This window comes from Pelophylax lessonae, assembly GCF_965119305.1.
Source record: "Pelophylax lessonae genome assembly, chromosome: 6".
Classification (NCBI taxonomy): domain Eukaryota; kingdom Metazoa; phylum Chordata; class Amphibia; order Anura; family Ranidae; genus Pelophylax; species Pelophylax lessonae.
In genome coordinates, this window is record NC_138773.1 from 88,725,541 (window position 1) to 88,748,503 (window position 22,963).

Below are 22,963 nucleotides of genomic sequence, written 5' to 3' on the forward strand. Positions count from 1 at the left end.
TAAAAAAAAAAACTTCCTTTGCCTTTTTTGACTGTGCCAAATCCTACTTCTTTTGTGTCTCATATGCCTCTCAACCCTGGAAGCAGGAGCTTACAGTGGGATAGTTTTAGCAACCCAAAAAGCAGTGGGCAGTGCTAGGTGTAGTCGGGTGCTGATTGACAAGCTACAGAATCAGCTGTGACAATGCTGACACAGCTACAGCCACTGCAACATTTAAAAAAAATAAATAAAACCCACTGTAGTACAAGCAGACTCTCTTAAAGAGTAGGGCTTCATCATTGTCACATTGCCACTGGAGCGGCATTCAGTGAATTTCACTGGCAGCTGTTTGTGCAACTTTGCAGGAGGACTAAGAGAAAATTATTGTTATGTGCTGCAGCACATTAATAATGTGGGACCATAGTTTGTTTTATTTTCCTTCAGAATTACTGTGGCCACATAGAACTAAAGTATTTCAATTTCATGACAGGTCACAGTGATTTTTTTCTATTGCTGGACATCTGGTTTCCTGAGAAGAAACCTCTTCCAACTGCATTTCTGGTGGACACATCAGAAGAAGCCCTACTGCTCCCTGATTGGCTGAAACTCCGAATGATTCGTTCTGAGGTCCCTCGTCTTGTCGATGCTGGTAGGTTGCTGCCCTTTCTGGCAGTGTAATACATTATCTGGCTAGACTAGAGCTTTACATTTGATCATCTTTTGTGACCATATGATACCTAATGACATCTGGAATGTTGTCAAACCATTCATTTCTACAAAAATCTTTCAAAAGGATTGTGTGCGCCTTTGAAGTGGAACTAAACCCCCAGAAAAATCTCCACCGCCCAGCGATGCAGTGATTCCATCTCTCAGCAGCCACCGTCATTCTATCCCTCTGCTACTTCCAGGCGCTGGGTTGAAAACCTTGATTGGCTAGTAGCCCCCACGTGCGCATGAGAGTCACTGAAGGGAGTAGTGAAGCGCTAGCACATAGATGCAATCAATCATAAATATAAAATCACATCCTCTATAAATATTGTGGTAAAAATCACCAGAAATGCTTAGTGTCTGTGCAAATTTGGGCAAAAAATACCTATAGATATAGGTGATGGTGCAACAATGTAAACTTAGCTGAATGGTGAAAAAAATATAAAGTGCTAGTGCTATATCCTTCTCAGGTGACCCATACAGGTATTGTGAATAAGTTCACTAATATTGGTAAAAATACGTAAATTACTTCTTGCAATATAATAAATGGAGGAAAAAAATACTCCAATACAAAAAAGAGAATAAAGGAGTGAGTAAATGTGAATAAGTGTTAAACACAAATATGAGTGTGAATATAAAAGACACACCATGTAAAAAATTACGGAATTAAAAATAGCAAAAAAAGTCCATATATGATGGAATGTAAACGTTCCAAAACAAGTAATAATATCTTGTGTGATTCCTTAAGGTGCTTCTTCTCTCAGTGGGGTGCCAAAGTGACATAAGGGGTATTTGATCCTTCACCCAGTGAGCTGAGGTCACTTACCAGATGCACCCAGGCCTCAAAGGACATATAGTGACGTAGGGGGTATTTGATCCTTCACCCAGTGAGCTGAGGTCACTTACCAGATGCACCCAGGCCTCAAAGAACATATAGTGCAGGTAGAGCTATACAGGATCTGTCAGTCTCCTCCTAGGTGAAGATTTAGGGATGGGGTTCTCCTAAACGGATGGCTCAAAACTCTTATGTGGATGGCTCGAATTTCCAGGTGACTCAAAAAATATATGGAGAAATACTCATGGTGCAGTATTTTTTATTACGATAAACAGAAAACAAAAGAAAGCAACTGACATTTTATAGTGCCTATCAGACACTCGATACAGGCAATGTAAACAGGGTAGGATGGGAACCGCTGGAGACTGTTCCTTCCGCGTTCCACGCTACAGATTACCGCAAACGGGACGTGACGTATGACGTGCTGGACCTCAATGCATTTTGCTACTCAAGCACCTTGAAGTCCTGATCAGTCCTGCTCTGAGCCATCCACATAAGAGTTTTGAGCCACCCGTTTAGGAGAACCCCATCCCTGAATCTTCACCTAGGAGGAGGCTGAAAGATCCTTTATAGATTAACACTTATTCACATTTACTCACTGCTTTATTCTCTTTTTTTGTATTGGAGTATTTTTTTCCTCTTTATTTTATTGCAAGAAATAATTTATGTATTTTTACCAATATTAGTGCACTTATTCACAATACCTGTATGGGTCCCCTGAGACGGATATAGCACTATATATTTTTTTTCACCATTCGGCAAAGTACCTATATCTATAGGTATTTTTTGCCCAAATTTGCACAGACACTAAGCACTTTCTGGTGATTTTTACCACAATATTTATAGAGGTTGTGATTTTATATTTATGATTGATTGCATCTATGCACTAGCGCCTCACTACTCCCTTCATTTCTATTTAAGTTGATCATACTTATATTGAGAGCAGCTTCACACTTCTATTTCTATTTAAAAGGGAGGCGCCAACACTCTACATTGTTTTGCATGGGAGTCACTGTTGAGATTGCATGCTGCAAGCAGGTTGGTAAGTGTTAATTATTGCGGAAGAGACATTTGAATGTTCTGCAACAAAAAGCTGCCTGCTCCCAGTTTTTAAAGCAATAGTAAACTGTTATAAATGTGTACCTACAGGTAAGCTTATCCCTGTAGGTACCGTGACTATGTTCTAAAATAGCGCCATTTAGAAGATATTCACATCAGCTGCAGCTGACATCACTGGAACATGTGCAGTAGCCCTTGATTTAGGGCAGACGAAGTGTTTACATATGTGGGAGAGTCATCGTGGCTTGGTTTTTTAAGCGTTGGAGAGCATGAACCTGGATAGAAAACCGGATGAAGATGGAAGTGCCAGCAGTGGTGACAGCACAGATCTGGAGGGCTCAGTTTAAAAGGTAAGTCTGTCATAATGTGCTAGTATGCGATGCAATACTAGCACATTATGGCATAAACCTGCAGAGGTTTGGTAGATTTTACTGCCACTTAAATAGTAAAGATTAGTTTCACTCTAAAAGTTTGAAGTTCAAATAAACACATACTCTCCTAGGTGAAGGCAGCATCGATCCCCCACCGTCTCTGTAGTGTGAACTGAGCAACCAAACACCACTGATGGCTCAGCTTTCCCCCTCCACTCTAGGCAGACAGTCATTGGCTCTCTGCTCTCTCCTCCAGTGCTCATTGGAGCACCAGGCTGTGGAGGGGGGGGGGCTGGATCAGGCTCTCAGCAGATTGCTTAGAGATTGAGCCAGGTGCCGCTTTGTCAGCAAACAGCGGGCTTCAGCCTGCTGTCAGCTGAGCATGGATTACAGGACTGCAGAACTAACTGCTTCTGATCCTTAGGAGAAGTATGGCCAAAAAAGCTTAGAAGAGAGCCTTACTGTGCAAGGAGGCTGTGCTGGGGAATTGGTTCTTTTGGAGTAGTCAAATTTTCTAGCAAGTTTAAAGGCCCTTTGCAGTTAATAAGAAATAATTTATGGAAAGGAAAACCACCAGAAGTAAGCACTCAATGCTTGATTTTTCTGTGGTTTTACCTGCATTTTCAACTTGGTGACATGAAACATTTTTTTGTGTATGATACTTTTATTTTTAGCACTACAAGATTTAGAGCCCCAGCAACTCTTGCTCTTCGTTCAGTCTTTTGGCATCCCAGTGTCCAGTATGAGCAAATTACTACAGTACCTAGACCAGGCTGTTTCCCATGAACCTCAGGCCTTGGAACAAAATATTATGGATAAAAGTGAGTATTAGATTCTCAATACTAATTTAGTTCCATGTTTGTGTGTGATATTTTGTAATAGTCAGTGTCCTGTAAGGATATGCAGATATTAAATGGCTAGCAGTATGTCTTGCTTTAATTTAAAGTTTATTTTTCTATTTTGGCAGATTACATGGCGCATCTAGTGGAGGTTCAGCATGAAAGAGGTGCTACAGGAGGACAGACGTTTCATAGTCTGCTGACGGCCTCTATACCACCCAGACGAGGTAAACTTCACTATAATCAAAGCTTGCCCCCAATAAACGCCATGCACACTTGTTAACGTAGAGCTTAAAGCAGGTATAAAAAACATTGAATTTATTATTTTAATCGTACAGTACAGGACGCCGGCAAAGTCTTCATAGACAATAGGTTGTGGGATCACTCCTTCAGGTGTTTAAACACTAGCAAAGCTTTTGAACATGCTCCCTATGCATCTCCCATATAACCCTACTCTATGAGCCCTCAGTTTTTTTCCTAGTGTCCTAGAGCACTCTTCTTCACCGAGAAAGCATTCTTAGCTTAAATGGATATATTTAAGGGAGAGGTCTAGGTGGCGCTGCCTGGAAAATGTATCAAATATCTAGATAAAAAGTAATAAAAATACTATTTCCTTAAAATGTTGTGTACATAAAGACCTAAATAATGTGTGTGAAACAATAAAAATCGTATGGAACAATGATACATTGTCGTCATGATCGAATGATGACAATCCCATACACTGTATCATTTGAATCTAATAGTAAGGTGCTCACAGTGCAAAACAAAGTGATAAAAATACTAATGTCAGTAAGCAAAATATTGCATGAATTTATAACCACATTGTAAATTATGAGGTAAAGTGCAAAGAAAAATACACTACAAAAAATATATATATTCAAAAAATTCATAAGTCTATATAAAAAGTTAAAGTGAGAAGTGAAAATCAGTGCAAAAAAACGTTGTTTCTGATGGTGAACTGGAACCGTGAATCCACTCGTGCTCCCTCCTTTCAGGTCTGAACTCACCAGAGAGAAAAACCCCGGCAGGGGTCACAGACACCAACAGGTAAACCCGAATGCCGATATGTCTCCTCTTCCACCTCAGTCTGCCAGATTACTTGGGGCTCCCTTCACGGGGTTATGTAGATGAAAAGAGGCCACTCATAGTGTAAAACCGTATAGATAGTTTTATTTAGTGTAAGTAAAATGCACTTAAAACAGGGACAGTAAGTAAAAGCCTTGAATACAGACCTGTCCGTTCTGTGTGCTGTATCCGGGATGTTATGCGTTCCACAGACCGGTAGTGTGAGGCCAGACGTGACGTGATGATGCTATGTGTTTCGTCAGAATGACGCCATCAGGAGCAGCGTCATCTGTGTCCATCCTGCATTATTTATACTGCGTGGTTGCCTAGCACCAGAGATGACAACAATTGCACACTGGTGGCCGTGACCGGAAGACCGCAAGGCCAGCCAATCGGAGGGACATAGTCCACATCAACATCCAGGATCCCGATTTGTCAAAAAATACCAGAAGCCAGTATACACCAGTGTGCAAGTAGCAGAAGAAGAAAAGGAATTATATATGTCTACCAGGCAATCTGCTCCATACCACATATCGCGCACATTAAATGGCCTCCACAAATAAAAACACAAAAAAGCAAAAAATGTAAAATCACAAAGAATTATTACGTAAATATGGAAATACCAGTATCGCAACAATATTAAAACCATGGACCATTATATAATAACAGGAGGTCGATTCTTTGTTATTTATATATATATATATATATATATATATATATATATATATATATATATATATATATATATATATAAGAATGATTTCTCTAGCGCTCATCGACAGACGTAGTCCTCGGTGATACACCACCTTCGGGTTATGTTACCTCCGCAGGAGCAGGACTAGACAGGAAATTAAAAAGCTCTGGCCACACCCTAGGGGCAGTCCCAGAGGGTATATCCTCTCTCTCTCTGCCTCAGCAAATCAGTTATTTTCTGTCTAGTTAGGAGTAAGGACCTAGATACCTTGCTGGGATCTTCGGTCCTGGCAAGATTTTTTTCTTAAAAAGATTTTTTAGACAGCTTTTTTCTCCAGTGTTCCTGTGAGATCTTCAAGCAAGAAAGCTGAACTGGGCGACGGGCTGGATGTTGAGATCCGGTGGTCACCCCAGTTCAGCCTACGAGCGCGTGCAGGCCATAGCTCCGCGCTGGGTCGGCCGCGACAAAGTCCCATTAAGGGACTGACCCCGCGAGTTAAACGTCTCGCTGAAACGCCAAAGACCATGAGTCACGGCGTCCGTATTGGTCGACAGCCCTCCCGCCTCGGTGGAGAGGGGTACTGTCAGGAGTTGGTGCCCGCCTGGTTCCGGTATGGTGAGTAGTATGTTCCCCCTTTTTCCCTGACGGGTTTTGTGGTGAACGCGGGCCCCTCTCTGTATGGTAAGAAAGAGTCCTTTCTATCCTATAACATGTCACAAATCCTCCTACTTTGAGTGTGATTTATGTGTGCAAAAGCCAGGAGGCTTGGCTTGGATCTATTGTATACATGTTTTAAAGATGTAATCTGTGGCATTCTGGGAATCTTATGGGTTAAGTATAAGCTACCTACCAGTCAGAAGCCACGGACATGTAGACTGCCTTCCAAATCAGATCTCCAGCTATTTAGCAGGCCTCCCGAACGGCCACGCGGTCCGCCAGGGCCGGTACCGCCAACCACGCCATATCCCCATGCAGAGAGAGTGTTGTGTGCCCTGCAGCACACCGCTATTCAGTTTAGGCCGCCGCCATTTTTTTTTTTTTGCTGGATCGCACGAGCCGCCATTTTGGCGTAGCCTCGTGTCTCCAGCATGGGGGCGGCCATGTTTGAGGTGATTCTACACCTCGTGGAGCTTGGGGGAGGCGCCGGAAGGCGTGCAGAGGGGCGGAGCCGCCTCCTTTCTTCCTGGGCAGCCAGCCAAAAGACTTCCTGTTTGTCAAGACAGCGCTGTAAGCTGTTGCAGTTTAACTCTGAGCATCAAGTGGTGAGCCTGGGGGTCTATCTCTCTCTCTCTCTCGATCGATAGGGATCCCTAAGCAGGTAACACTAAGGGGCTTTTTTTGTGGCGCTGGGGGTCAGAAAAAAAAAAAAAAAAAGTTTTTTTCTTTACTTTTGAATTATATTATCCAGGAAGTAACTGGAGTTATTATGGACCCTGCCACACATATTCCCCCACCTGTTTCCCTCGAGGGGGCCTCGGGACCCGCCGGTGCACAGAGTATAGAGTCATTTACAGCAATTTTGGAGTCTATGGTGGCTCGGGTGGAGGCGGCCTGTCAGGGACGGGGGTCAAGAAAGCGACCCCCGCCTACCCCTATACCATCTGACACCTCTGACTCAGATTCAGAGATGGTCACGGCAGTTGCAGGTTCCTCTGCAAGGGCTGTTATCCCAGGTAAAGCCTCCTCAGACAGTGAGGAGGACGCTTCTTCTCTTGCTATAATTCAGGAAGAAGCATTGGTGGACGCACTAGTTGTGGCAGTGCAAGAAACCTTAAAACTTGAGGCTTTACCGGCAGAGGCAACTGAAACAGAGAGGCCTTTTGGGACTAATAAGCCCATCAAGACGGCAAAGGCTTTTCCTGTACCTAAATGTTTTGGTAATCAGATTAAAGGAGAATGGGAGCATTCTAAACGTACCTTTACTATTTCCAAGCGTATTGCTAGACGCTATCCGTTTGAGGAATCCATCATTAAGAAATGGACGGTACCACCAGTCGTGGATCCGCCTATTTCCAGGCTGAATAAAGCCACGGTTATTCCAGTGGAGGACACTTCGTCCTTTAAGGACCCGGTGGATCGAAAGATAGAAGCAGAGTCCCGCACTATCTTTTCTCTGATAGGGTCAGCATTTAGACCAGTAATCGTTATTGGTCTAGTTTCCCAGACACTTACGGAATGGGCGAAAATGGTACGCCAAGATCTTAGGGGAAAAGATATTCCCCAGGAGACATCTGATTTGATGGAACAGATCATACAAGGGCTACGGTTTATCTGTGACGCAGCCTTGGACACTATTCCCCTATTAGGGCATGCATCTAAGTTAGCAGTGATCCTCAGACGTGTGCTGTGGTTAAAATGCTGGTCAGCTGACCTAGGTTCCAAAAAAGACCTTGACCAATCTCCCCTTTCAGGGGAATCGTCTATTTGGAGCCAACCTAGATGAAATCATTAAGGATGCCACTGGGGGCAAGAGCACTTTTTTGCCACAGGCTGCAAAAGCTAAGGGACCTCGCAACAAGCGAGGACCTTTCTTTACCGCCCATAAAGGGCGCCCGGCTGGTACTAGCGGGAAAGGCAAGACTCCTCCAGGAGGGTTCAAGAAGGGGACCAACCCAGCCAAACCCGAAGCAAAGGAGTACACAGCCTGAAGGTGCGCCCCCACCCGGTTTCAGGGTGGGGGGACGTTTTCACCGGTATTCAGGACATTAGATCGAGCATCTACCACTACTACCGGTGCGATTCTTCCCTTCCAACATTTAAGTACCACAGGAAGCGGTAGTTACCGTTCCCTGAAAAGATCTTTTCCTTTACCTTTTCCTAAGATTAGTCCCGATACCTCACAGGAATCGGATCTGGTTGACCAGATAGGCCAAGTAGCCTCTAGTCGGGTGACTTCGGTCCCTGAGGTTCAACCAGAAAAGATCACCTTTCCTGATAACTATCAGGTATCTGATAAATGTGTGGGAACAGAAAACGACCAGACTTTCTCGGATGGTCGGGGCCAGATAGCTCTAGGGACGCCTGGTTCAGATCCAATCAGCGCCAGTGGTCCTAGAAATTCTAGGCTGGCCTCCTCAAGCCGGCCTGGCCGACTTGGACATGTTAGTCGCAGACGTTCCGTGGGAACTTCGTCTCAGGGAGTGTCTGTGGTCTCAAGGACCAATTTACCTTCGTGCTTTACAGTCGCTGGTTTTAATGGCCTGGCCATTGAGACCCAAGTACTGAAGGACAGAGGTTTGTCTACTTCAGTCATTCCTACCCTTATTAAAGCAAGGAAAGCGACTTCCAGCAAAGTCTATTATCACACATGGAAGACTTATATTGCGTGGTGCGAATCTTTAGGATTTCCTCCACGTACCTATTCGGTGACTCGAATATTGGCCTTTTTGCAACAAGGGGTTGAGCAGAAGCTAGCCTTGAGCACCATCAAGGGTCAAGTTTCAGCATTAGCAATCTTCTTTCAGAAGCCTTTAGCTACCAAATCCTTGGTGCGGAATTTCATCCAGGGGGTGCGGCACCTGGCTCCTCCAGTCCGCGCGCCCTTACCGCCCTGGGATCTTAATTTGGTTTTGTCGGTTCTACAGAAACCTCCTTTTGAAAACATCAGGGAGATTCCCTTGCTTACTCTATCCCAGAAGGTGGCCTTCTTGGTGGCTATTACTTCTGCTCGCAGGGTGTCAGAACTGGCTGCATTATCATGCCAGTCACCATACCTAGTGATTCATAGGGATAAGGTAGTACTTCATCCTAAGCCATCTTTTCTTCCCAAGGTGGTTTCAGATTTTCATCTGAATGAAGATATTGTACTACCTTCCTTGTGTCCTCAGCCCAAGCATCATCGGGAACATGCGTTGCATTCCTTAGATGTGGTTCGGGCAATCAGGGTATACCTGAAAGCTACGGAATCATTCCGTAAGACGGATTCACTTTTTGTGATCACGGATGGCCCCAGAAAGGGTTTGCCTGCATCTGCCGCGACCATTGCCAAATGGATTAGACAAACGGTGGTACAGGCTTATTCTATTAAGGGTCAGAGTCCTCCGTTCCCTGTTAGGGCGCACTCCACTCGAGCGCTCAGTACTTCCTGGGCCTTTCGCCATCAGGCGTCAGTGGTCCAGGTATGTAAGGCGGCCACCTGGTCGTCGGTACATACCTTTACAAAATTCTATAAAATTGATGTGACGGCATCGGCGGATGCCTCATTTGGCCGCAAGGTTTTGCAGGCCGCAATTTGAGGAGACCGGTGGTCTACCTCGAGGGTTTTTTTCTGTTTGAAAAAAAAAAAAAAAAAAAATTTTTCTCCTTTTTTGTTGAGTCTCATCATAAAGGATGAGCATTGTAAACTTCTAGTTGGCACCGGTTGGGCCTTCTAGATTGGGATTTGATTTCCATTTTCCCACCCCTCAGTTGTGATACTGCTCTGGGACGTCCCGAAGGTGGTGTATCACCGAGGACTACGTCTGTCGATGAGCGCTAGAGAAAAATGGATTTTTGTAAAATCTTACCGTAAAATCCTTTTCTCTTAGCTCATCGACAGACGTAGTCCCCGCCCCTCTGTTTTGGAGTTGGGTTGGGTTAAATTCTCTAAGCACTGCTTTTTCACATAACTGATTTGCTGAGGCAGAGAGAGAGAGGATATACCCTCTGGGACTGCCCCTAGGGTGTGGCCAGAGCTTTTTAATTTCCTGTCTAGTCCTGCTCCTGCGGAGGTAACATAACCCGAAGGTGGTGTATCACCGAGGACTACGTCTGTCGATGAGCTAAGAGAAAAGGATTTTACGGTAAGATTTTACAAAAATCCATTTTTCCCGAACGATAAATAAAAAAAATTTATTTTTGTCAATCAATTTCTTTTTAACAGCATACACCAATCGATATGAATACAAAATAAATGGGGAATATATATTTATTCTCAAGACATGTATTCACAATAAATAGTTAGATATGGTTGACATAAAAACAAAATCTTACATAAAATACAAATTTTATTGCAACACTAGTTAATAGGTATTGCTCACCAATATACAGTGCCTTACGAAAGTATTCGGCCCCCTTGAACTTTGCGACCTTTTGCCACGTTTCAGGTTTCAAACATAAAGATATAAAACTGTAATTTTTTGTGAAGAATCAACATCAAGTGGGACACAATCATGAAGTGGACCGAAATTAATTGGATATTTCAAACATTTTTAACAAATAAAAAAACGTAAAAAATAGGGCGTGCAAAATTATTCAGCCCCCTTAAGTTAATACTTTGTAGCGCCACCTTTTGCTGCGATTACAGCTGTAAGTCGCTTGGGGTATGTCTCTATCAGTTTTGCACATCGAGAGACTGAAATTTTTGCCCATTCCTCCTTGCAAAACAGCTCGAGCTCAGTGAGGTTGGATGGAGAGCATTTGTGAACAGCAGTTTTCAGTTCTTTCCACAGATTCTCGATTGGATTCAGGTCTGGACTTTGACTTGGCCATTCTAACACCTGGATATGTTTATTTGTGAACTATTCCATTGTAGATTTTGCTTTATGTTTTGGATCATTGTCTTGTTGGAAGACAAATCTCCGTCCCAGTCTCAGGTCTTTTGCAGACTCCATCAGGTTTTCTTCCTGAATGGTCCTGTATTTGGCTCCATCCATCTTCCCATCAATTTTAACCATCTTCCCTGTCCCTGCTGAAGAAAAGCAGGCCCAAATCATGATGCTGCCACAACCATGTTTGACAGTGGGGATGGTGTGTTCAGGGTGATGAGCTGTGTTGCTTTTACGCCAAGCATAACGTTTTGCATTGTTGCCAAAAAGTTTGATTTTGGTTTCATCTGACCAGAGCACCTTCTTCCACACACCCGCAGCGTGTCCCCAGGCAGTTCATTTCCAGATGACCACCGCAGCAAACAGCTTATGGGGTCACTCATAATATTCAGTCAGATCAAAAGATACTAATAAAAAAATATATAATTCGGAGCCTCCATAGGACTATGACTCTGCCGCCAACCCCATATCATAAATTCCGCTCATAAAGAAATGCAATTATTTAAAATATTAATAAAATGCATACACCTGATTCCTAACTGCTAAATCAAAACGTACATAAATCTCAATCACATACAAATCAATCAAAACGGCAAAAATAAATAAATACATTTAAATGAAAAATAAAAGTAAAATATATAAAATAATAATAAAAGTTGAAATAAAATATTAAACCTAAATACCCAGATAAAATAATGCATAAAAGACCAGTGCTCATTATCTATTGCTAAGCGAGCACTGGTCTTTTATGCGTTCTTTTATCTGAGTATTCAAGATTAATTTTTTATTTCAACTTTTATTGTTATTTTATATATTTTTCTTTTATTTTTTCATTTAAATTTATTGATTGCTTTGTATGTGATTGAGATTTATGTATGTTTTGATTTAGCAGTTAAGAATCAGGTTTATGTATTTTATTAATATCTTAAGTAATTGCCTTTATTTATGAGCTGAATGTGTGAAATGGGGGTTGGCGGCAGAGTCATAGTCCTATGGAGGCTCCGGATTATATATTTTTTTTCATTAGTGTCTTTTGATCTGACTGAATATTATGAGTGACCCCATAAGTTGTTAGGTGCAGTGGTTATCTCGAAATGAATTGCCTGGGGACACGCTGCGTGCGTGCCCAGCAGTTACAAGTGCCATAAAGAAAGGCCGGCTCGTCGGGTAACTCCACCTCTACCAAAGAAGTCAATTGTGTTGCATGTATGACGTAACGCGTATAGGAGGCGGAGACTCCCAGTGAGACGAGATTCTGTGGCCAGCTCTTAACTGAGAAACATGAGGAAAGCCCGCACAGCTTTATGTGCTCATTTTGTAAGTGTACCATTCTTATTTGTATTACAATAAATTTATTACAAGCAGAGAGCACTAGATATCTCCCTCTTTTTTCAAAGCCTATATGAATGTGGTGGAAGCCATTTAAGTGGAGATTAGCCCGGCATACTAAGTGGTTTAAAGGAAAGATTCCACATACAGTGGTGCAGCTAATTTTATCCCCTCAGGGGAACAGCTGATGAGACCTTGTGGTGAAACACAGGTCTAACCTTGAGGTGAGAGGCCATCTTTATGTGGTGGAGGAAGCACAAGCACTTTTAAGCACCTTATTTGCCACGTTTTGCACCTTTTGGGACATGAAAAAATTATTATGAACTGTTGATGCACTTTATATGGACATTTATTTATTAGTGCACCTTATGAGTGATTTGTTTATATGTTTTTCACAATTATATGAGTATTTTGCACATTTTAGCACTTTAATATACTGCATGCACCTTATAACTTGGCTTATTTTGCACATGTGTACTATTTATTATGCATAAGTAGCGCTGTAGCGTTTGCTGTATGTAAGTCTAATGAGTATACATTACAAATACAGAATTTATATTGACCAGAAATAAATGTTTTACCTATATATATTTTGTTAAATTACACATTTAGTAGAATCAGAAAACAATATGGATACATATACAGTTATAGTATATGTCGCTACACAATAACTTGTATATGTAAACCATTTCTACATAGGAGATATTTCCAATCAGAATATTATCTACTAGAGGATTATTATGCCAGCAAACAATACAATAATGACTTGGGATTGGATATAAAATATGGGATATAGTCTGATCATCATACACTTTTAGATAATATATATAATGTAATTCTCAATATAACATTATCCAATATATATATATATATATATATATATATATATATATATATATTATACCTAAAAGTATAAAAATAATAAACAATATATATTACGGTCAGAAACAAAAAAAATAGTAAATTGAAAGTTAAAATAATAGAAAAAAATATATAAAAAAATTAAAACCAAGTAAGCCTTCATGAAAAATGATCTATGAAAGAAATTATAAAGAAAAAATATAAAACGTATCTTAAAATAGAAGAAAGGTGTAAACAAACAATTCAGCCAAGCGCTCACTCCGAAGGGAAAGACCGACGTGCTGCTCTCCTCAGGCAGAGCCTCTGATGAAGGGAGCTTGACTCCCGAAACGCGTTAGTGGTCCTAGCTACAAGGACATGTTCCATTCCACGTGTGGTGGATTCTTGTAATGCAATTTTAACACTCTTCTTGTCTGTGAGTATGCATTTGGCATTTTATTAAAATATTTTTTAAACGGTGACCACGGGTAATGCACTAGGTGTTTGCGCCTCCTTTTTCTTTTCTTTCATGCAGAAGAAAGGTGTACATCAAAGAGGAAATAATAGAATTATAAACAAATATCAAATATATCTGCGTTGGCTACCCAGATACTATATCCGAGCTCATTCCAGAGTAATGTTGGTACTAGAACTAAGTGTATGTTTCAAATTTAAAAATTGAAAATTAAACCGTTTAAATCTATATCGATAAAAGGCTCCCCCCCCCGCTGTAGTGACCGTAGCTGATAAATCCATTCGGTCTCATTTTGGGATACTTTAACCCTTTTCTATTCCCTCTCCAATGTCCTTTAACCTGATCTATCCCATAAAATATAGGCCCTTTTGGGTCCCTATTATGTACCTCTGAAAAATGCCTAGATTGTGTTTGGGGAACCCTTTCTTAATATTATTGTGTTCCCTGATCCTAACAAAAAGGGTCCTAGTGGTCCTCCCCACATATTGAAGCCGACAGGTACGGTTACAAGTGATTAGTTAATTATTCTGAAATTATTTGTGACTGAGGATTTGAAAGTTTCTCTCTTTCTAGGTTGTTTTTTTACTCACTTTACGTTTTTTGCACTGATTTTGCACTTATTTTAACTTTTTATGTGGAGTTATGAATTTTGTGACTATATACTTTTTTTGTACTGCATTTTTCTTTGCACTTTTTTGCACTGAGAGAACCTTTTTACCTCATTCATAGTGTGTGGTTATATATTTATGCAATATTTTGCTTAATGACATTTGTATTTTTGTCACTTTTTTTTTGCCACTGTGAGCACCTTACTATTGGATTCATATGATATGATATATAGCGTATGGAATTTGGTTACATATTATTTTTATTGTATTGCTTACATATTACTTATGTCTTTTATGTACACAAGGTTTTAAGGAAATAGTTTTATTAGTTTTTATCTGGCTATTTGATACATTTTCCAGACAGCACCGCCTATACCTCTCCCTTAAATATATCCATTCCATTTCAAATTCCATATTTTGGGATATGTGAGCTAGACTGCAGCCTTGTCATAGACATCCTAGCGCGGAATTTTACTTTTTTCTTTCAAATTTTTATTTTTTTTTAATTTTATCTTCAAATTTGTCAGTTAACTCCTCACTTCTAATACCACAAATAGAAGTTGTGCATTTAGATTGGTGCAACCTTGGTAAACCTTGGGAACCGTACTGGAATCCATGCTCTGAGGTCGGCCTGTAATGTTGCTTCAGGCACTTGATCCTACCTCACCTTGGCACTTGGTGCAAAGCGTCTAGTAAGCCACAGGGTGCTATATAGGTCCTCACTATAAACCTATATAGCACCCTTCTTTATTCTTCTTTATCCCCTAATGACCTCTGTTTCACCAGACTAATGCACGTAGGGTGAGGTCAATGGCATATGATGTTGTACACCTACTGTTGATCTCTGGTGTTTTGTTTTTTGCCTGTGTTACTGAAACTGTTGTCTGTGATCTGGTTTGGGATTCTTACATGGACTTTCATCATTTTCAAGATTTCACATTTTGACATTTAAGTATTTTTCTTTGAAGTTTACGTCTTTGTTATACATAAATTATATATTATGGGACTGCTATTTTATAATTTACATTATTTGATTTACATTGTTTATTATGGTTTAATAAGAGTTAACCTTATTTTTTCACACACATATTTTTGTATTAATCATTACAAAGATATTGGTTTTGCGCACCTTTTATTTAGGCTAGTTATATACTGCATTTTGCAAAAGTACTCCTTTTTGAGATAGTTAATAGGCTGCATGTCATTTCATCATAGAGGAGCTCTGTGCTAAACTCTTTGGATTTCACTTTATCTCTGTTCTTTCTATGGCTTACTTGCAGAGAGGCAAACAGCATGTTTATTAATGGTAGGAAGATCTACCATTAATACACATTAATACCTATAATAGAGTAAGCAACGATAAAACGAGCACTACTCAATGACACACAAATCTTTCCCCTGGTGTCATGGGGAAAGGAGATTGCTTATTCTAACTAGTTTGGTAAAAATTAGACATTTCTTTACAGGTGGATTAATTGTTATATCTTGTGTCTTCACATTTTGGACTGCTCTGTATTAATGCTATATTATTTGTCTGGTCGTTTACAGACAGTGCTGATGTGGTTAAAAGGAAACCAAGCAGTGAAACACCCCAAGGACAGGTACGACCGAGGGGTCTTACCCAGATCCCAGTGCTAGGTCCAGAGGATGACTTAGCTGGAATGTTCCTGCAGGTAAAATGCTCCTTCATGATATCAATTGTTTTATTGCCATTTATGTTTTAATGAAAGTAGATGATATCTGCTGTATAATGCTGTTGGATTCTCTCTGGGTATATATTGTAATTTAGATTCTTAAAATAACTAAATGCCCAGTCAGCACATTAGCTTATTTGCCTTAGTTTGTAGAACCTTCAGCTTGCAGCTCTGAGGCCTCTGGCCCTGTCTGTTCCTTGTGACAGACAAATGGCCTGTCACTAAGGCTAGCAACATACGCATAGATTTCTCTTGTTCAGCCAACAGGCTGAATGAGAGCAATCTAATAGATCCCATTATCCATTCTAAACCGCTTGGATGGAGGAATCTCCCCTGTCTGACAACCGACACCTGCAGCTGTAAGAAAACCCAAGCAATGAGTGGGTTTGGTCACTGATAGACCGACAATTTTCCACCAAGCAACTTTGGCAAAAGTTGATTAAAAAAATTTACTTTTCTCGATCATTCATTGACAGACGCAGCTCCATATCTTCTTTAGACCATTGGGTAATGCTCCTCCAATCAGGAATAGGACACTAGGCAGGAAAAAACTTTACCACGCCTATGGGGGCTGTCCCTGCAGGCATAACCCCACACACTCTGCTACAGCATCTAGTTTGTTTCTGCCTAGTTTAGGAATAGTACTTAGTTCCCTGCTGGGACTTCGGTCTTAGGTATTCATAGGGAAATTTGTTTTTTTGTGATTTTTTTATTTTCACTAGTTAGTTTCTGGAGAACTACAAGCAACAGCTGGCTGTGGTTTTGGACTGGATATTCTAGATCCTTACAGTCACCCAGCCTGGCCAACGAGCGTGAGCAGGTTATAGTCCAGAACTAGGCCTCACCATGACAGAGCCCTGATGAATGGGGATGAGCCTGCGAGTGGACAAGTCTTGCTGGGACGCGATTGACCTGGAGTCGCAGCGTACCCCCTGGCTGGCAGCACCCCCACCCCAGGTGGGAGGTGGACTGTTCGGAGAGGTGCCCACCTGGTACTGTTGTATGGTGAGTAATACTTTCCCCCCAATCCCCTGGCAATCTCAGGGTGGACGTGTGCCCTCTGCCTGGACCCTCAGGGCTCCCTACCTCCGGGTGGCAGAAATATTGTGGCCGCGGCTACGGTTTTTTGTGGGGGATGGCTTTGTCCTGGTGGTCTCTTCTTTGGGACCCCTCCAATGCCTCTTGTTTTGGACTCCCTTTGGGGGTTTGGGAGACCATATGGCATGCCATGGGGGGCCCGCCATTTTGCTGTAGATTCATGCTTTCTATTCTCCCATTGGAATGCATGGGCAGCCATTTTTTGTTAGTTCCTCATAGAAATGCATGGGGTGGCCATGATCGCTGGACAGGCAAACGGTATGACACACAAAATTCTAGCAATGATCCAAGCTGTGATTCTATTTCCTGTGTCAGAACATTTTACTTTCGGTTTTACAGAACGTGCTGGCAGTCTCCTGAGCGGTTTGGTAACGTTTTCTGGGGTCCCCTGTGGGTTTTCTTCACCCACTCTATCAGATTGTTTTGGATTGGGACTAGGTATACCGCTAAGTTAGCGGTGGGATCCCGATTTAGCGACTTTTAATGTGACACAGCATTATTTTAATTTCAGTGTAATATGGAGTCCCAAGGTACTATTTCACCTACAGACCCCCTAGGTGCTGCTGCGGAACCTTCTGGGTTGCAGTCCCTCTCTGCGCTTACAGCAGTCTTGGAAAGCCTGGTGTCAAAGGTAGATTTTGTATGTAAAAGTGTTGCTAGCCGCAAACGTCCTCTGCCTTCACCTCCCTCTGTAGTTTCCTCCGATTCTGAGGCAGATATGGCAGCCACAGACACACCCCACCCTGAGGGGTCAGTGTCTTCACATTCTGATGGTGAAGAGGACCTGTCCTCGTCAGCCGCTACTCGGGAACGCGCCTTGGTGGAATCACTTATAGTTTCAGTGCGGGAAACTTTAAAATTGGCAGATGAATCTACAGTGTCCATTTCACAGGTGTCTTGGTTCCAGAAAATCCCGATATCGGGCATGGTGTTTCCTTGTCCAGAGCTTTTTGACGAAATTGTCAGTGAACAATAGTGGCAAATCAAGCACATGCTAGTTGTGCCTAAGCGCTTTAAACGCCGCTATCCTTTTGCTGATGCAGTTTCCACGAGGTGGACCGTGCCACCAAAAGTGGATCACCCGGTTTCCAGGCTGAATAAGTCTACCGTGGTTCCGGTGGAAGAATCCCCGGCCTTTGCAGACCCCGTGGATAGACAAGTGGAGTCTGTCCTGCCATCTACATGTGCTAGCGGGTTCCATATTGAAACCAAAATTTTTGACTCTTATGGTGTCACAGACTGTTACTGAATGGGTGAAGTTACTAAAAGGTACCTTGGAAGCGGAGCAGATCCCTCCAGCAGTGCTGGAACTAGTGGACCAGATGGCACAAGCCCTGGTGTTCATGTGTGATGTGTCCCTGGATGCGGCTCCCCTAGTGGCCAGAGTGTCTGCAGTGGGGATTGCCATTACTCATGGTGTAGTTAAAAAGCTGGTCTGCGGACCAGGCTTCCAAAAAGGCTTTGACGGATTTTCTCTGTATGGGGGAGAGGTTGTTTGGATCCTTTCTGGATGAGTTGATCAAAGGCCTTAGGGGTGGGAAGAGTACTCTTCTCCCTCAATCCACTAAAGGGCAAGGCGCCACGTCCTAGACGGGGGTCTTCCAGCACTGCTCATAAGCGGCTTTTTCGTACCTCTGGGTCGCAAGAAAAAGGAAAGCCGTTCAGGTCTTCTGGGAGTTCTAAGAAGCCATGGTCAGGTATATCAAAGACTGGCCAGTCCAGATCTGCAGACAAATTCTCATCTGCATAAAGGGGCACCCTCACCCGCTTCTGGGGTGGGGGGACGTCTTTGCTTCTTTCAGGAACCTTGGACTTTCTTGATTCAGGACAAATGGGTACACAAACCGATCTGATCAGGGCACAAGATCGGATTCTGGTCTTGTCCGTCAGACAGATTCTTCCCGTCCGATCTGCGCCTATCTCCAGAGCGGTTAAGGAATCTACGAGAGGTGGTACAAGATCTGCTGTTGAAAGGGGTGATTGTGCCAGTTCCCTCTCAGGAACGATTTCAAGGGTTTTATTCAAACCGGTTTACTGTGCCCAGAAAAGAGGGCAAAGTGTGTCCAAATCTGCATCTCAAGGCTCTGAACCACTTTGTGCAGATTTAGAGGTTCCGAATAGAATCCATTCCAACAGTAGTGGCGTCACTACACCAGGGAGACTTTTAGGCCTCCATAGATATCTAGGACGCATATCTACACATCCCTATCTGTGCTAGAAACCCAGCGGTTTCTCCGCTTTGCCATAGCAGAAGAGTCTTATCAATTTGTGACGTTACCCTTTGTTCTCACCTCCGCTCCCAGGGTGTTTACCAAAGTACTGCCCCTAGTGTTGGCATTGTTGCGCTAATGGGGATTGCGGTACTAGGATATCTGGATGATCTCCTATTAGGGTTACCACCTCATCCCTTTAAACCAGGACACACATTAATTACACAGGTTCTGTGGCTGATTAAGGTGGTAATTAAACTCACTATGTGCATTATATCAGCCTCAGAACCTGTGTAATTAATGTGTCCTGGATTAAAGGGATGAGGTGACAACCCTATCTCCTATTGAGAGCAGACTCTCATTCAGCCCTGATGAGCGACCTGACGATCACTGTCAGCTCCCTGCAGGAGTTCAGGTGGAACATCAATTTCAAGAAATCCGACCTGATATCTTCCTTGAGACTGGATTATCTGGGCCGGACTCTGGATTCAACTTTGACGAGGGTCTTTCTTCCCCAGGACAAGCTGCAGAAGTTGCAGGGGGCGATTTGGTTGTTGTTGACAATTGATCCTCTCCGTGAACTTGCATGCGGGCTTTGGGCCTGAGGGTATCAACTTTTGAGGTGGTTCCGTTTGCTCAGTTCCATACCAGACCTTTGCAAAGAGAGATTCTTGTCAAATTGAACAAGGATCCAAAGTCCTTGGACACTTTTATTCGGTTGAGCTACAACATGAGATCTGCTCTGTTATGGTGGCTTCATTCTCCGGCACTATGCCAGGGCAAGTCCTTTCTCCCGTTGTTTTGGACGATGGTAACCAAGGACGCCAGCCTGTCGGGCTGGGGCGGGGTACTGGGCAAGCTCTGTGCCCAGGGAACTTGGACTGTAGAAGAGTCCAAACTGCCAATAAATGTTTTGGAGCTCAGAGCAATAAAGCTTTGTCTGAGCCACTGGATGACTCGTCAGCAAGATTGTCTGGTTCGGATTCATTTGTACAATGCCATGGCAGTGGCTTACATCAATCACCAGGGGGGCACCAAGATTGTCTTGGTGGCCAGGGATGTGGCAGAGATTTTGGGCTGGGTGGAACAGTTTGTTCCAGCCCTCTCTGCTGTGCATATCCCAGGTGTGGAAAACTGGCAAGCAGATTGCCTGAGTCGTCAGGTGTTGGATCAAGGGGAGTGGTCCCCACACCTGGAGGTGTTTAATCTCCTGTGTGTCCAGTGGGGGACACCCGAGGTCGATCTGTTTGCTTATCGTCTCAACAAGAATGTGCAGAGGTTCGTAGCCAGGTCTCAAGATCTTCTGGCGAATGCCACAGATGCACTGGTGGCTCCTTGGGGTGGGTATCGGCTGATATATGCCTTTGCCCTGCTGAAACCCCTGCCGAGGCTTCTACGCAGGGTAGAGTTGGAAGGGATCCCAGTCATTCTAGTGGCTCCAGACTGGCTTCGCCAGTCTTGGTACGCAGACCTAGTAAGGATTGTCACCGATGCTCCTTTGAGACTTCCTCTCAGAGAACATCTGCTGTCTCGAGGTCCGATCTTCCATCCTGCTTTACAGTCACTGGCTTTAACGGCATGGCTGTTGAAAGCTAGGTGTTGAGGGATAGAGGTCTTTCTGACTCAGTGATTCCTACACTGTTGAAGGCTAGGAAGTCTACTTCCAGGAAGATATATCATCTTATGTGGAAATCATACATTTCATGGTGTAAATCGCTGAAGGTGCACCCTCGCTTGTTTTCAGTTGCTAGGGTTCTGGCCTTTCTGCAGAAAGGGGTTGAACAGCAGTTGACTTTGGGCACTATCAAAAACCAAGTGACGGGCGATCAGGGCTTACCTGGGGGCCACTGAGTCTTTTAGAAAATCAGATGCTCTTTTTGTCCTTACTGAGGGACCTCGTAAAGGATTGGCTGCGTCTGCTGGGACCATTTCCAGATGGATCAGGCAGATGGTTGTTCAGGCTTATTCGCTGAAGGGTCAGGTTCCTCCTTTCCCAGTGAAGGCTCATTCTACTACTACATTGCCTCTTGTGCTTTTCACCATCAGGCGTCAGTGTTGCAAGTTTGCAAGGCGGCGATTTGGTCGTCTGTTCTTACGTTCACGAAATTCTACAAGATTGATGTGTTGGCATCTTGGGATGCCTCTTTTGGCCACAAGGTTTTGCAGGCTGCTGTTTAAAGATAATTTTTTTTTTTTTTTTTTTGTTCTCTTTGAGGGCGATTTCTAGGTGAGCATCAGTTGTTCCTAGTTGAGCTCCATTGGGGAGTTACATTCTTCTTAGCGTTGTCTTCCCACCCCTCATGAAAATACTGCTTTGGGACATCCTAATGGTCTAAAGAAGATATGGAGCTGCGTCTGTCGATAAACAATAAGAAAACTGGATTGTTGTTGCTGTAAAATCCTTTTCTCTGAAGTTCATCAACAGACTCAGCACCCACCCCCTCTGCTTCTGAGTGAATGTTTTTTTTTAGTCTTCTAAACACTGCTTGCAACGAAACCCGATTCTGTAGCAGATTGTGTTGGGGTTTGCCTGCAGGGACAGCCCCCATTGGCGTGGTAAAGCTTTTTCCTGCTAAGTGTCCTATTCCTGATTGGAGGAGCATAACCCAATGGTCTAAAGAAGATATGGAGCTGCGTCTGTCGAACTTCAGAGAAAAGGATTCTACGGTAAGTACAAAAATCCAGTTTTATCAAACTGGATGGTGCTGACAGGGCTACCCAGAGCTTGAAGCAAAGATGAATGTATTGAGGGTTTAGATTGAGAGCCTGTTTCAGCAGTGAAGGGGTCATTAAATAGCTTTAAAACTGACTGAAGACAGGTTGGTTTTGCCCAGAAAAGAGTATTCTCCGGTTAGTCATTGCTCTCTCCTGTGGACTTAGTTTCTTCAGGATCAGCCTGTGTGTGGAGCTCATGTCCATGCCAGTTTAACCCTGGAAAGCATATCAAATCCTATCGCAAGCTTGTGTGGGTGTGGATGCAAGGCTAAATGGAGATACCATGTTAGTCGAACAGCAAAAAAAATAGGCAATACACGAACTGTAGATCCAAGTAGAAATTTACTTAAGTCTCATATCTTCAAGCAAAATACAAAAACATTTTAAAGGGCATGGCAGCCCTCTTTACTAAGATGAGATACAGAGACATCTCTGCACGTAAATTTGATATAGACTCTAATCAGGTGCTTTAACCAGATTAATATCTGATGGAAAGAGAGTAGAATCACTGTTTTGCAGAGAGATTGTGCTTGAATAGGTATAGAGCCTGTAACGCTCAACTAGGCCAACTGCATAGATAGGAGACTAATATTATTTGTGTTGGTGTGGTGCTGACAAACCCCTGTGAGGGAACACCTTGTGTGAAGATGCTTTTTTGATGAATAAGTGGGCAGTAACTTTAAACATACTTTCTCTGTCGCTCATTGACAGACGTAGTCTTCTTGATTCACAAGAACTGGGTTATGTTGTCTCCGCAGGAGCAGGACTAGGCAGAAAGAAAAAACGTTCTGGCTCCACCTTAGGGGCAGTCCCTGAGGGTATATCCTCCCTCTCTCTGCTACAAGGCATCAGTTTTTTTCTGTCTAGTCAGGAGTAAGGACCTAAGTTCCTTGCTGGGATCTTTTTGGTCCTGGCAAGA

General features: G+C 42.9%; 1 protein-coding gene across 1 annotated transcript in view; it reads left to right on the forward strand.

Annotated features, from left to right (window-relative positions):
- The window catches only part of INTS1 (integrator complex subunit 1), a 385,650-nt gene that overhangs the window by 136,911 nt on the left and 225,776 nt on the right, over window positions 1–22,963 (forward strand). Inside the window, exons 27-30 of the mRNA XM_082260644.1 lie at window positions 470–628; window positions 3,627–3,773; window positions 3,920–4,018; window positions 15,876–16,000. Coding sequence (XP_082116770.1) covers window positions 470–628; window positions 3,627–3,773; window positions 3,920–4,018; window positions 15,876–16,000 — 530 coding nt within the window. The remainder of the gene's footprint in view (window positions 1–469; window positions 629–3,626; window positions 3,774–3,919; window positions 4,019–15,875; window positions 16,001–22,963) is intronic.